The sequence below is a fragment of the Dysidea avara genome, chromosome 9, assembly GCF_963678975.1.
Source record: "Dysidea avara chromosome 9, odDysAvar1.4, whole genome shotgun sequence".
Lineage (NCBI taxonomy): Eukaryota > Metazoa > Porifera > Demospongiae > Dictyoceratida > Dysideidae > Dysidea > Dysidea avara.
The window spans coordinates 26,692,982-26,706,502 of NC_089280.1; the positions used below are offsets into that span (position 1 = coordinate 26,692,982).

Sequence of the window (13,521 nt, forward strand, 5' to 3'; positions counted from 1 at the left end):
GAGTACAAAAGACTAGATACTGTAGCTACTAAATTTTAGTATTACAGTTGCGTATATATCAAGTCAGACCTCACCATCCTAACTGATGAATTCATGAAGACTTTATCAGTTCATGGTGGACTGACCCATGTTGTGTTGTGTGTGTTCAGGAATTATAACTAACTCTCCCAAACTGATAACACTTCATGTATCTGCACAGCATGCAAGCAGTTTATGATGAAGAGTTCAATTTGAAGGTCACATTGAGTAAGTAGCTAGCAGTTTCATGAGACAGCTAGACTGTTACATGCAGACACATTATCAAGATACCACAGCATTAATGTATATTATGTGTATCAGTGCATGTTGTTCAACTTAAGTACTGAAGCACATACTAAGAGCCACAGCACTATATTATACTGAGCATGTAAGCTTTACAACACCATTACACCATGAGAAAGAGATCAACCTCAATCCAGTGTTTGCCAAGACCACATCTACTTTGGCTATACAGGTTCGAGGAAGTACAAAAGATCAGGTTTGAAGTGTACGATGTGTGATAACAAAGCCAAACACTCGATGATGATGATGATGGATGATGGATGATGGATGATGGATGATGGATGATGATGATGATTTACTTGGCAGTTTAGAGACCACCCTTGGGCAAGTGGTGAGCGCTAGCACTTTCACAAGACCTCTAGCAAACAAGAAAGCATCCAACACTGAAACTATCACTGCATGTTCACACCGAGGAGGTGATACAGAGTAAGAAATACCTTACCATACAATTTGCTGGTAACCATCTTGACAAAGAAAGATTTCTTTGGTAAATCAGATCCTTATCTGGAGTTTCATAGAGCTAATACAGATGGTTCTTTTCAGTTTGGTGCACAAGACAGAAGTGGTAAAGAACACGCTTAACCCAGTGCGGCAGCCATTTACCATCTCAGCTGGTACCCTGGGTAGAGGCAGGAGCTTATAAGCGCTGAAGGTAGAGGAGAGGGTAGTTGTGTCATCAAAGCGATCAGTTATGATTGGGACAACGATGGATCACATGATCTGATTGGAGAGTTCACTACTACACTGGGAGAACTACTCAGTGAAAAGTTAACCCAGATGGGAAGTGATCAACCATAACAAGAACTCTGGAATCATCTCCATTAGAAGTGTTAAGGTGTTTGGATTTGGAAAGCATACCTTCCTGGCTCAGTGGCTGCCACGGTCAGATTAACTTTAAAGTTGCAATAGACTTCACTGGTAGCAATTGTAATCCAAAATTTCTTTGCATTACATCAATCCTTACCAGCCTAACCAGTATGTCAGTGCACTTACTGCAGTTGGTGCTACGGCAATGAAACATTGGTAAAAGGGCCGTCCTTTTACCAATGTTTCGCACCAACTGCAGTAAGAGCACTAACATTCAAAAATTGTTTTGAAGCTTCTGCTAAAATCAAATTTTACCCCAGACACTGATAGTCATTCCATTGGGCCAATGGAATGACCTATGTCTGGGGTAAAATTTGATTTTAGCAGAAGCTTCAAAACAATTTTGTATATTAATCTAACTAAGATGCATAAAGTTAATCAAAACTAAAGCTCGTGGCTACTGTTTTTCAAGTTTGTGACTTGTTTCACAAGTTTTTTGTAGCCTCCCCACAGGTCCCAGAGAGATAGTTATCTAGTGAATAAATAAAATAGATTTTGTATAGAATGTTCAAATTCTTGCAGGCAATGTGCCAGAGGAAGTGTTAAAAGACCTTAGAGTCATAATTGAACATTCCACTCTCAAATAAAACTATAGCTATAATAATGCTGAATGCCAAACCAAGTAGTGACATGATCCACAGCTGCAGACAGTCTAGGCAAGTGCCTGAGGAGCCACGCAGCCTGGGATCCAGGATTTCCTCTGCATTCAGCCAGTACTTAAACATCATACGCTAACTTAACCATTCCAGATAACCAATTGAACCATTACAGTTTCAACATTGTAACTGCTTTTGATACCAGAGGTGCTCCTGTCTGGTCACTTGCCATAGCATGCCCTAATCCTTAATGACTTAACTTAGACTCAAAACTTTGGCTTGACAAACTTTCAAGAATATGTATGATTACTGATGTCCATTGTCACAACCTGCAAGGACTAAGCCACAATTTGTGTCATCAGATAAAATTGTGCACTGTATATGAAGCGGCTGACTCACCTATCTGTGGAAACAGATGAGGTGAGTCGTGTTACAAATCGTATGCAGCATGCAGCAACAACTTGCTATATTTCAGAAATGCTCAAGTTTACAATCATTGGAGGCATCTAGAGGATTTTGTGAGCATTGTGATAATCCCAATTGTTGCAGCATAATTTACCATCACTTTTCTACTAGCTACCAATTACATCATAAAAAATTAACATTAGCCTAATCCAAGATGGCATCAATAACTGTGAGAAGTTGAAATGCTTCAACGTCAACTCTTAGTATCCTTCTCCAAATTACCGCACAACATGCACTAGTAAGAATTTACAGTAACACCAGTTAATTGTGAGTGTATAATAAACTCAGCAGTCAGACCTCACCATCCTAACTGATGACTTCATGAAGATGCCTTATCTGGTACATGTAGTGATGTGCATGTTCTCAGTGACTTGTTTACTCTTATAACTATACTTCTAACTCCTAAAAAAAAACAAAAAAAAAAACACTTCATGTAGATTAGTATGTGTAATTCAGTCAGCGTGACTCCGCAGCTGCTCGTGCGGTCAAGCTGGACCCATTGTTGCTGCATGCTTTTTTTTGCATGCTAATATCATCAAGAGTACATAATAAAAATATTATCTACTCTTGATACAAAGGCACGACGCCAAGAAGATCCGTAGTTATTAACGTCAGTTTTTTGTGAAGTGGCGGGGAGCGCCGCCCTAATATCGTGTCCAGACACCACCCACCTAACGACGACCGACGCAGTGGGTGGGGTCTGGGTACGAGACTACCTATATAGAAGAAGCGAAGGGTCCGACACTTCGGAAAGAGCGTACGAGATTTCCAGGTTTCTACCGTGATTTCTGATTTCCAGGTTGATTTCTGCTGAAATAGGTTGATTTCTGCTGATACCCGCCCACGTAAGCTGTAGTTTACGGAAAAACTGCTCCAATTTACAGAGAAACACGGAGGTTAGAGGCTTGATTTCTGATTTCTACTGCAGCTGAGATTTCACGAAGTGTCGTACCCCTCGAGAAGAAGTGATGGATTCAGCTTTCAATTCAGCTGCACCTGGCGACAAAGAACGCAACTTGGAAAGTCTGCCAACAGAACTGTTGGTGTATATTGTGTCGTTTTTGCCTACGATAAGAGAGAAGGCTAAATTTCGATATGTGTCGCGAAGATTGCGAAGTGTTGGCGAAACGTCGTCACTGTGGAGCGAATTTGTGTGGCCTCAGTTTGACAGTCGAGAAGAACTGTGTGTTAAGAACTTGTTGGACGTGTGTGCTTATCACGTGAAGAGGGTTGGTTTCCCAGATCGCGTGAGGCTACCAGGATTGCTGAAGTCATTGTCGAGATGTTGCGAGCTGACACAACTTAGTTTACCATCTGCTGAGCTAGGTGGGCTGAAGCCTGACCAGTTCGGGAATGCTTTGCAACACATGGAACAGTTGGAAAGATTGGAGGTTCGTTGGAACTCTAGCATAAACCCTTTACTATTGGCAGGGTCCCCAAGACTGAAAGAGCTTACTATTCATGCAGCATCGTCTCAGTTGAAGTGGGGTATTTTATGGCCGCACGAATGGGTGACCAACAAATTTGTACCACAAAATTTGAACATCATCATTGAAGTATCCAAATACATATTGGTACCAAAATTACTGGAAGCATGGCCCCTGTGGAATTCTTTCATCCCAGCTGACCGCACAGCTGAGTTAAGGCTATATGGTTGCCATGGGTTCAAAGTGCCATTGAACCTGTACAATGCTTTGCCAATGTTTCAGCTACACTTCGGCCAGACAGCTATGCTTCCATTTGTCAAAGTTGCAACATTTGGTTTGTTAGGTGTGGAGCCAAGATTATTGATGTTAACAGATCAGAACAGCACTACACACAAGGCTGAGTTTATGGCAAATTATCACTATGACAATCTAGTTATCCGTGATGATCAGCTGGACCACCGCATTACTAGTCTTAGTTTTATAACCCATTTTGATGCAAGGAATTGTCAATCGCTATACTCTGGCCATCTGGAGCAACTGTCCACCACATGCCCAAATCTTCAACGACTTGACTTGGAATCAAAACATGATTGTTTGGGAAGCCTTCAAGGGCTGCGTATGATTTCCAGCTGTTGCCATTCTCTGCAGGGACTAAACCTGCAGGGGATAGGGATTAGTAAAGTAGAGAACTGTATGCAGTTATGGGAAATACTAAGTAGTATGCAGCTGACCCACCTAGCTGTGGAAATGTGTGTGTTGAGTCCCTTTACAGATGGTACACTTCTGCAACAACTTGCCCAACTGTTTCAGAAATTCTTAAGTTTAAAAGCATTAGAATGTTCTGATGGATTCTGCGGAGAATGCCGAGGCTGCAGTGATAGTGAAGACTCTTTGTTGCTGTGCAATTTTCCATCGCTTGTCTACTGCAGAATGTTACAACACCAGTCAAATATTGCCCGAAATGTAGTCAATAGTTGTGTAAAGTTAAAATGTTTCAACATTAACTCTAGTAAGTCATTATCCTTCTCGTCATTATGCAACAATAACAGTTTACACCAGCTGTGTATCAAGTCAGACCTCACCACCCTAACTGATTACTTCATGAGGACCATATCAGTTCATGGTGGACTGACCCATGTTGTGTTGTGTGTGTTCTCAGTGACTTGTTCAGGAATTATTACTCTTATAACTAACTCTCCCAAACTGATAACACTTCATGTTTCTACACGTCAAGTAGTTCATGATCAAGAAGGTGAAGAATTTAGCTTGGAAGTCACTTTGAGTGAGAAGTTCCCTTGCCGAAAACTGTTCACAGCTGGTAGGTACAGTTTTGAACAGAAGGATTTGTTTGTAGCGACCGATACAAATAGATTGCAGCAGAGCACTGACCTGTCATCATTGTGGTCATAAGTATTGTTTTATTTGTATACACAATTGTCTGTACCTTTGGCACTTGGCTCAGAGTGAAACTGCATTTCTTATGCTCAATAGCAATCTTTCTGTATGCATTGATGATTGTATGTGCTATTTCAGTTGCACTTGTAAAGCAAGGGTGCTAAATATAATGTACATGTGATGCTCCACTGCATGATCACTGGATCAGGTCATGCATTTTTCCTATATATCACTTGTATGGGCGTGCATGCAGACATTTTATGAGTGGAAATCCTTACAGTTGATTTTGCACCCTCATTCAGTTGTGGTGGTGTATGCAGTCATCAGGAACTATGTGATTGCAGTTCTATCTGCTGATTCTCAGCTGGCAGACCTAATAAGGGTTATCTGGATTTCTGTTTGTCTATGCTACAGTGCTAAAGAAACCCTAACCTGAGCTAGACAAGGGGGAGGTGAGGTGGGTGGATGGAATAGAGTATTTGTCATAGTTAAAACTATACAATATTCTAAGTGCATGGAAGTTCTCACAGAATTTTTTTTTTTTTGGGGGGGGGGGGGGGGGGGGGGGGCACATTCCCTCGGAAAATAGCCATGATTAAATTGTATCTGGAAGCAATTTGTCCCAGCTGCAGGGGAAAAGAGCCAGGGCCAATCAAATATTTTTGATTTTATGTTTTTCTATATAGCTGCAAAGTATAATTGTCAATGAGGTATTCGTATCTGTCTTGGCAAATAACAGAAATCTATAAAGCATTTTGTTCCCTAACTGTAACAACAAACAGGAGCTCTCAGGGATTGATGTAGAACAAATTCTTAGTTTTTTAGCCTTTTGAAGGGAACTTGGCTTCCTTTGTGAGAACTATATAATGTGTGGACTAAATTTAAAGCATGGTATAGACAATCAGGTAAATAGTGTCTAACAGCAAATCCAGTGTCATTGAGCCAAGCACTGCCTTAAGTCACCATTTCCAGGCAAGGTGAATATAAAAATAAATGCCACACTACTTCTCACCCATCCAAAATTTGACAATCGTATCTTGAGAAACTGGTGATGAATTTACCATTATTTTGAAACTTGTAACCTTTGCCATTGAAACTGGGCACCATCTTAAGGATATATACTAGAGTGGTGATCTAGTGGTAAAACACAGAACATAGAATCATAGCACACAGCTATCCCATTAAATCATAGTCCATAGATACTGTGATGATTACATTGCTCCAATAGAGCAGTTTAAATTTCTGATTGTGATATTACAGCAATCTATATTATCTATATACTCTTAATGGTCAGTAGAAATGATTCTTCTAACCTGCTGAGTCATTACTATAGTATAAAAAATAGTTTTGATTATTGTCTGTAGCCTCCCTGTAGGTCCCTAATAAGTCAACCCTTAATGAGAAAACAAGAACTCTTGATATTTATGTGCCGGCTGAATGCGAAGGAAATCCTATAGCTATCCCAGGCTGTGTGGCTCCTCATGCAAGCATTTTCATAGACTGCAAGCTGTCTGTAGATCAATGGTATGGGATTTTTTTCAGCATTCAGCATAGTTTCAAGTAGAGGTGTGCGATGACTAATTTAAACATATCTCGATATTTCCTTTGAACTTATCTCGATTATCTAACTTATCTCGATAACTGAAGCATTTATTTATTTTAGTAAACTGCCAATATTGTAACCATTAACGTAAGCAAATTGAAATTTAAAGACTATAAAAAAGTGAATAATGTTTGTCTTAACACTGTTCCCCAAGTGGTAGGAGAGTTGGGGCCCCCAGGAGGTGCCTACATCATCAGGTATACAAATAATTTACGGAAGTTTACTATTATCTAGATTAATAAACCTATCATCCTTATCTCGATAAGTCTTATGATATCTCGATAAGTCTTATGATATCTCGATAATCAAATATATCTAGATAATCACACACCTCTAGTTTCAAGTTTGTGCCTTGTTTCTGTAGCCTCCTGTATAGTTTCCAGAAGGCTATATAGTTACCAAATAATTAGTTTTTGTAATGAAAAACATGCAGCACTAGTTTTTAATTTTGATTAACTTCATCTAGTTTTAGTTGGTTATATTAATATACAAAATACCAAATATATAACAACTTCACAATTGACTATCAACAGAGATTAATAGAGCTCAATCTTTAGCCACTGATGTATCAGTATAAAATTGCAGACATATTTATTCTTTAAAATATTCAACAACCAGTTTCAATATCAATTACCTTTTAATCTGGCTCCTCCCAACTTACAAAAGCTCATGCACAAATTAAAGCACACACTTTCACCAAATAACTCCATTAGACATTCCTACTTCAACAGAATCCCTCGCTTATGGAATGCACTCCCAATTATTAACCTAAATCACTCAATGGACACAATGAAAAGACAATTGAAACTCAACATGTTCAACCATTTCCTAAACAATTTACCCATGTATAACTCTATCTTGTGTGTTACATTTCCTATGTCCCTGCTCAAGATGCCTGGATCCATTCCACCTAACTTTAATAATATAAGTAGAAACTTTAGTAACAGCAGTAGTTTAGCTTTATTACAATGTCTACTGCAGTTATAATTACATGCACATACGTGTTTTTTGGCTGTTGGTACAGATCTCTAATTAGCTAATGCACCAGACTTGTCTGCATTAAAAAGCATATTAAATAAATTTTTGAAGCTTGCAGTGGGGAAAAATCAAGGCAACAACTCACCCAGTCAAGGTGAACCCTCTCTTAATGTCTGACCATGTATTCCCTCTGTGTGGCACAGGTGTTTGCTGATGCCATGTTAGTGTTCCCTCTTCATGTTTGCTTGTATGCTTGGTCCAAAGCAGAAAGAGGCACATTGATACTAGTGACATGAATTAGCTGATCAGAATAGGACTGGATATAAGGCAGAGTTTTGTCACAACTTCATTACGCTAACTTAGCTCAAACTTAACTATTCTCCAGGTAACCAGTTGAACCATTAATTACATCAACGTTACGACTTTATAACTGATTTTGGTGCTGAGTTTGTGAGGTGCTCCTGTCTGGTCACTTGCCATAGCATGTCCTAATCTTTAGTGACTTAACTTAGACTCAAAACTTCGGTGGCTTGAGAAGCTTTCAAGGTCTATGTATGATTGCTGCCCATTGCCACAACCTGCAAAGACTAAGTTTACAATTTGTGTCATTAGATAAAATTGAGCACTGGATATATGAAGTGGCTGACTCACCTATCTGTGGAAACATATGTGGTGAGTCCTGATACAGATCACATGCAACTTGCTATTATATTTCAGGTTTACAAGCATTAGAGGCATCTAGTGGATTTTGTGAGCATTGTGATAGTCCCAATTGTTGCTGCATAATTTACCATCGCTTTTCTACTACCAACTACACTATTAAGAATCTACGTTAGCCCAAGATGTCATGATAAGTCGAAATGCTTCAACCACAACTCTAGTAAGCTATTATCTTTCTCAAAATTACACAACAATAAGAATTTACACCATTATATAAAGTCAGACCTCACCATCCTAACTGATGACTTCATGAAGACCTTATCAGTTCATGGTGGACTGGTCCATGTTGTGTTGTGTTGTGCATGTTCTCAGTGACTTGTTTACTCTTATATAGCTAGACTAACTTACTCCTAGCACTTCACATTTCTACACGTCAAGTGGTTAATGAAGGAACAAGATGAGGAGTTAAATTTGGAAGTCACTTTAAGTGAAATCAATTACTTATGTTATTCATTGTTTAAAATTAGGCAAGGAAAACTTGATTACTTGTTTCTCATCCACAAAAATTTGGATTTCCATGCAGGCGGGAGGTCATTTTTCATTTATCAAAGAAAATGCTCCAATCAAGCTGTCTGTTACTATAAAGGTAAAGGTTAGCTAAAGCCTTTAAGGACTAGTACATACGTGTTACCACTGTTTCTGAGATGCAACTGACATTTGTTGTGCTGTAAAATGATAGCCAGCCTTCTTAGCATCAAAATAAGTACGTACGTGAATGATAACAGCAATAATGAAATTATAAGATGGTGGTGGAAAAGGGATGTGGGTGCATGGGGATGAGAAACAATCAAGTTTGTCTGGCCTAACACATGCATTGTTAATTGTAACATGCACTCTGCAACTTCTGTATTGATTATGAGATTAAGAATATATGGTCATTAACTATACGTAATTATATATGTAACATGTATAGGAAATATTCACAAGCTCCATGGAAATAATTTAATTTTTGTCAGCTGTACATGTATTTCATGCATGTAATCTGCATACATGCCAGCAAAATTGGCTGAAAAATTATTGGAGAACATTATATTACAAGTTTTACTTAATTTGTGTGTTACACATTCTCCAAGATGTTCACAAAGTTGCAAAATATATGCTACATATATAATGTATCATTTGCCAACATACATGCATGCATTGCACTACACTTAGTATCATCATGATTAGTGCTTGTTAGTATATTGAAGGCTATAGATGTGACCGCCAACCGGACCTGCGAAAACAGGCGTGTGTGCACACACAAACTACACAACCCATTACACAACAGGTCATACCACTGAAGCTAAAATTTGCATTCTGTAACCTAATGTATCATAATGCCAAAAACGTGCATAAATGGCTGAAAATTTGATTCATGGCCATAGCACAACAGCATAATTAGTTCTGATTGATGAATTACGTTTACTGTAGGTAGATTTAATATACCTATGCCACATACCCTGTTTTCACAGGCCCAGTTACAAATTGACTTGAAGAGCTGAGAAAGGGGAAAATTTTAGATTTCATTCCCATGTACCACTGTAAAAATGGAGGTGTTTAATTACACCCTAGGGTGGGTGTTGTGCTACACCCACACCTTCAGGGGTGTTTTGGTGTTTATGTCAAAATTGGTGGAAACCCACCATCAAAAGTGATGCTTAGTTGTTAGATTATTAATACAAAATGGTAGCCATTACAAGCAAGGTACAATAAAAACATTAAATGTAACTGTTATTATTGTGTTATGGTTCTATTTCAACAGCTACACTTCCTTTGAGGACTGTCGAAGGTAAAAAAATGGTACCAAGATAAATTTGGTATCATTAGATGCAGAATGTTCTGGAGGACAACATATCCAAAATCCTCTAAATCCTCTTTGGGGAAAAAGTTATGGACATTTGAAGTTTTATGCTAATATAGTGCAACAAGGCATTAACCTCCAATAATAGTTTAAATTTCATTTTTCTGATTATAACTTGAGGTGTACACCATATATATCTTAATTCTACATGGTTATACTCATGTATATATCTGTATAGCATAAAACTTCGAACATCCATAACTTTTTTCCCCAAAGAGGATTTTGGATATGTTGTTCTCCAGAAAATTCTGACTCTAATAATACCAAATTTATCTTAGTACCATTTTTTTCGAGTATCACCCTTCAGCAGCCAGACTATTAGGGATGTGATCTTGTACCTGTGGTGACACCCCAAATACCTTCCCATTAAAGGGTCAGAGTTTTGTATCCAGTGTTCCTGAACACCCTATTGGGAGTTTTGCAATACCCTGATGGAGTGTAACTAAACACCCCTAAGGGAGTCCCAGGCAATCTAACGTTTAGAAGTACCTAATTTTTTACAGTGTGGACTTAAAATTTCTCGAGTTCAGGAATGTGTGTGATTTGCGCAGACCCCTTTTCACAAAATCTATACAATTAGCATACCCTTTAAACCATTTTAACAACCAAGAATAAGTGTTAGTAAAATTGCATAACCACTTCTGTAATACAGTCTGTTACGTAGCTAGGCTTCTTAGAATACGCATAACTTTGGTTAATGCATGCAAGTGGCTTTGGTTTAGATTATACATCTACCTCTTGCATGGTAATGATCACTGCATGGCTACTATACATCTCTTTGAGGAATGAATTATAATGCTTTAACTAACTGGATACCACACAGTCTCACAAAACTCACTGAAGTATCCTGTTATGTCACTTTTCATCCAAATAAAGGTCAGGTAGCTATTTATGCTAGCTAGTTGGAAAATGCAAAGATGCTGTCACTGTAATGGCACAATTGCAGGTATAGCTATGATGAGGTGCGTACCTGTATAATTAAGGAAGCTGTTGGGTTTGGTTAAATAATAAAGCTATGTTTTCACCAAATCTGTTAAAGAATAGTATACTGTGAATGCATGGAAAGCTTGTAGAAAATTAGCTTTCAATAATTTTCAATGTATATAGTACACTGAAATTTACAGATGCTGTTTGACACCCTGGTCAGTACCACTATCCAAGACCCAAGATGATTCACTGTAATGTCACCACATGCAGTTCACCATAGTTGACACAGTGGGTACACTTCACAGAGTTCATATTAGTTGTACTACACTTTACATCAATATTTTAAGTATCTGTGCAAATGCTAGCTAACAGATAGCTATTGTGTATCTATAGAGAGATATATCTCACAGCATATTTCATATACAAATACTGCCTGTATTTATTCTGTCTATGTTTTAGTGTTGGAACTAATTTTATTTATGCTCAGACAAAATCAGACCACAGGCCCTGATACTGAATGTCACTGGAGTCATTTATAGATTTGTGGTCTGTTTTGTCTCCTTACAGGGAGCTTTTGGATTAGTTGTTCCAATACTAACTAAAGACGGAGTTAGTATAGGTAGCATTGGAACACAATTTTTGCTGTGTAGGTCAATCATTTTACAAAAGTAACAGCTGCAGTAAGTACATGCACACGTACCACCAGTTTTACATACAGTTAGCAGCTAACTAATATAATGCAAATTACTCTATAGCACAAAACAATAATAGTGAACTTAAAGTTATGGCGGTTTCTTAGTTTATTTATGGTGCTTATTAAGCAAGGAGCTTCTTTGCCATCAAAGTGAGTTTGTGGCATAGACATGACTTTCTTTAGAAACCTAATAGGCCTGCACCAAATATGTGCATGCCAGCAAAATAAAAGCATATATATAATAAGCAGCATAATGCTAGCATAACTCATAGGTGGGTATTTCTAACTATGGAGCTTAATTCCTTGGAAATGTATTGATACTCCCTAATAGAGCAGTCAGTGGGAAATGCTAACTGCAATAGAGCACTCAATTGCAGCATTGTACAAAGTTCCTAAGATCAATACTCTCTATAATAGAACAGCCACTCTGCAGTGAAACACTATAAATGTTCCAAGATTATTGTGTTCATCTACGAGACACTGAAACTAGCAATACTTGTACTTTTCATTTTTGTTACACTTGCCCACCCAATTTTGTCCTACCCCATTTTATTCTTTAATTAAGTACTATGTTATATAGTTTGTAATTATGTAAATTAGTTAGCAATTGTACTCAGCTACTGGCAGTCCTTGCCTTTAGCTATCAGCCATCCTACTGTAATCATCAACTACTGTTAGTTGTCAATTCATGTATGGCGTGGTTGTGAATAAATAAATGAAAATAAATAAATGAAGAACATAATAGGTGATAATTCCTGAAGCATTTTGGGAAAAATTTGGAGCATATTTGACTCAAGACTATAGTATGTACACATTGAGCTGAGCATTGAGAAAACAGCCAAAAATAAAAAAAGTAACATTTCAGCCAACCATGTCCAGATGATTAGTGGTGACAGCAAAGGTTTTAAGAGCGGACACCATTGGTTCCATTACTTGTAATGATGCACAAAATACAATCTGCTGCTCCTTGCCACTCATGGAATGTTTTGGATAATAAGCTTAATATAATGAGTTTTTAATGCACATATATATAAGGTCTTATGATTCAAAACACTATAATCTGTAATGTGTGCTAAAGAAATTAGGTTCATACACAATATTTATTTTAAAACCACTGTAAGTGTAATGCCATGATAGCTATAATTATTTTTATGCTAATAAAATTATGTATTCATATTGAAACAATACCCATAGTATACATACAGCATTCCCGAGCTATCTGTACATATGATATTTTGTTCCGGGCTAGATATAGTTAGTGTAACCAGGCATTAACCTCCAAAAATTAAATTTCATATTTCTGATAACTTGAAATGTACACCGCATATGTTTTTTGTACATGGTTATGATCATGATTCTCTACATATTTGTACACAGGTTACCATGGAAACAAACACTATTATCTCACGATTTGTATATTAATGATTTTTAGTATCTAGTTTTATAGATTGAGTTTAGCAAAAATTTTGTAGTACATGAAAGCTCTCATTAAGCCTGACAGTTCACAGTATCAGATTTTTATGAAATTGTTTTAAAAGAAAGTTACGGACATTTTTGTGATTTCCATAAGGCTTTGAAAAATGTCAACTAAAAACTTTAAATAAACTCTGGAAGAAGATAGGGATGCCTAAAGTTCATAGTAGGGAATTTGCAAGTTTCTTTTTCTTTAGTGATTTTACAGTTTC

The 13,521-nt window shown here is 37.6% G+C and overlaps 1 protein-coding gene across 1 annotated transcript; it reads left to right on the forward strand.

Moving 5' to 3' along the window:
• The first annotated feature begins 598 nt into the window (after positions 1-598).
• Positions 599-1,119, forward strand: LOC136267624 (copine-3-like). Its single transcript, XM_066062783.1, has 3 exons — positions 599-747; positions 865-886; positions 949-1,119. Exons 1-3 carry the CDS (start codon positions 599-601, stop codon positions 1,117-1,119), a joined length of 342 nt encoding a protein of 113 aa, XP_065918855.1.
• The last annotated feature ends 12,402 nt before the right edge of the window (positions 1,120-13,521 follow it).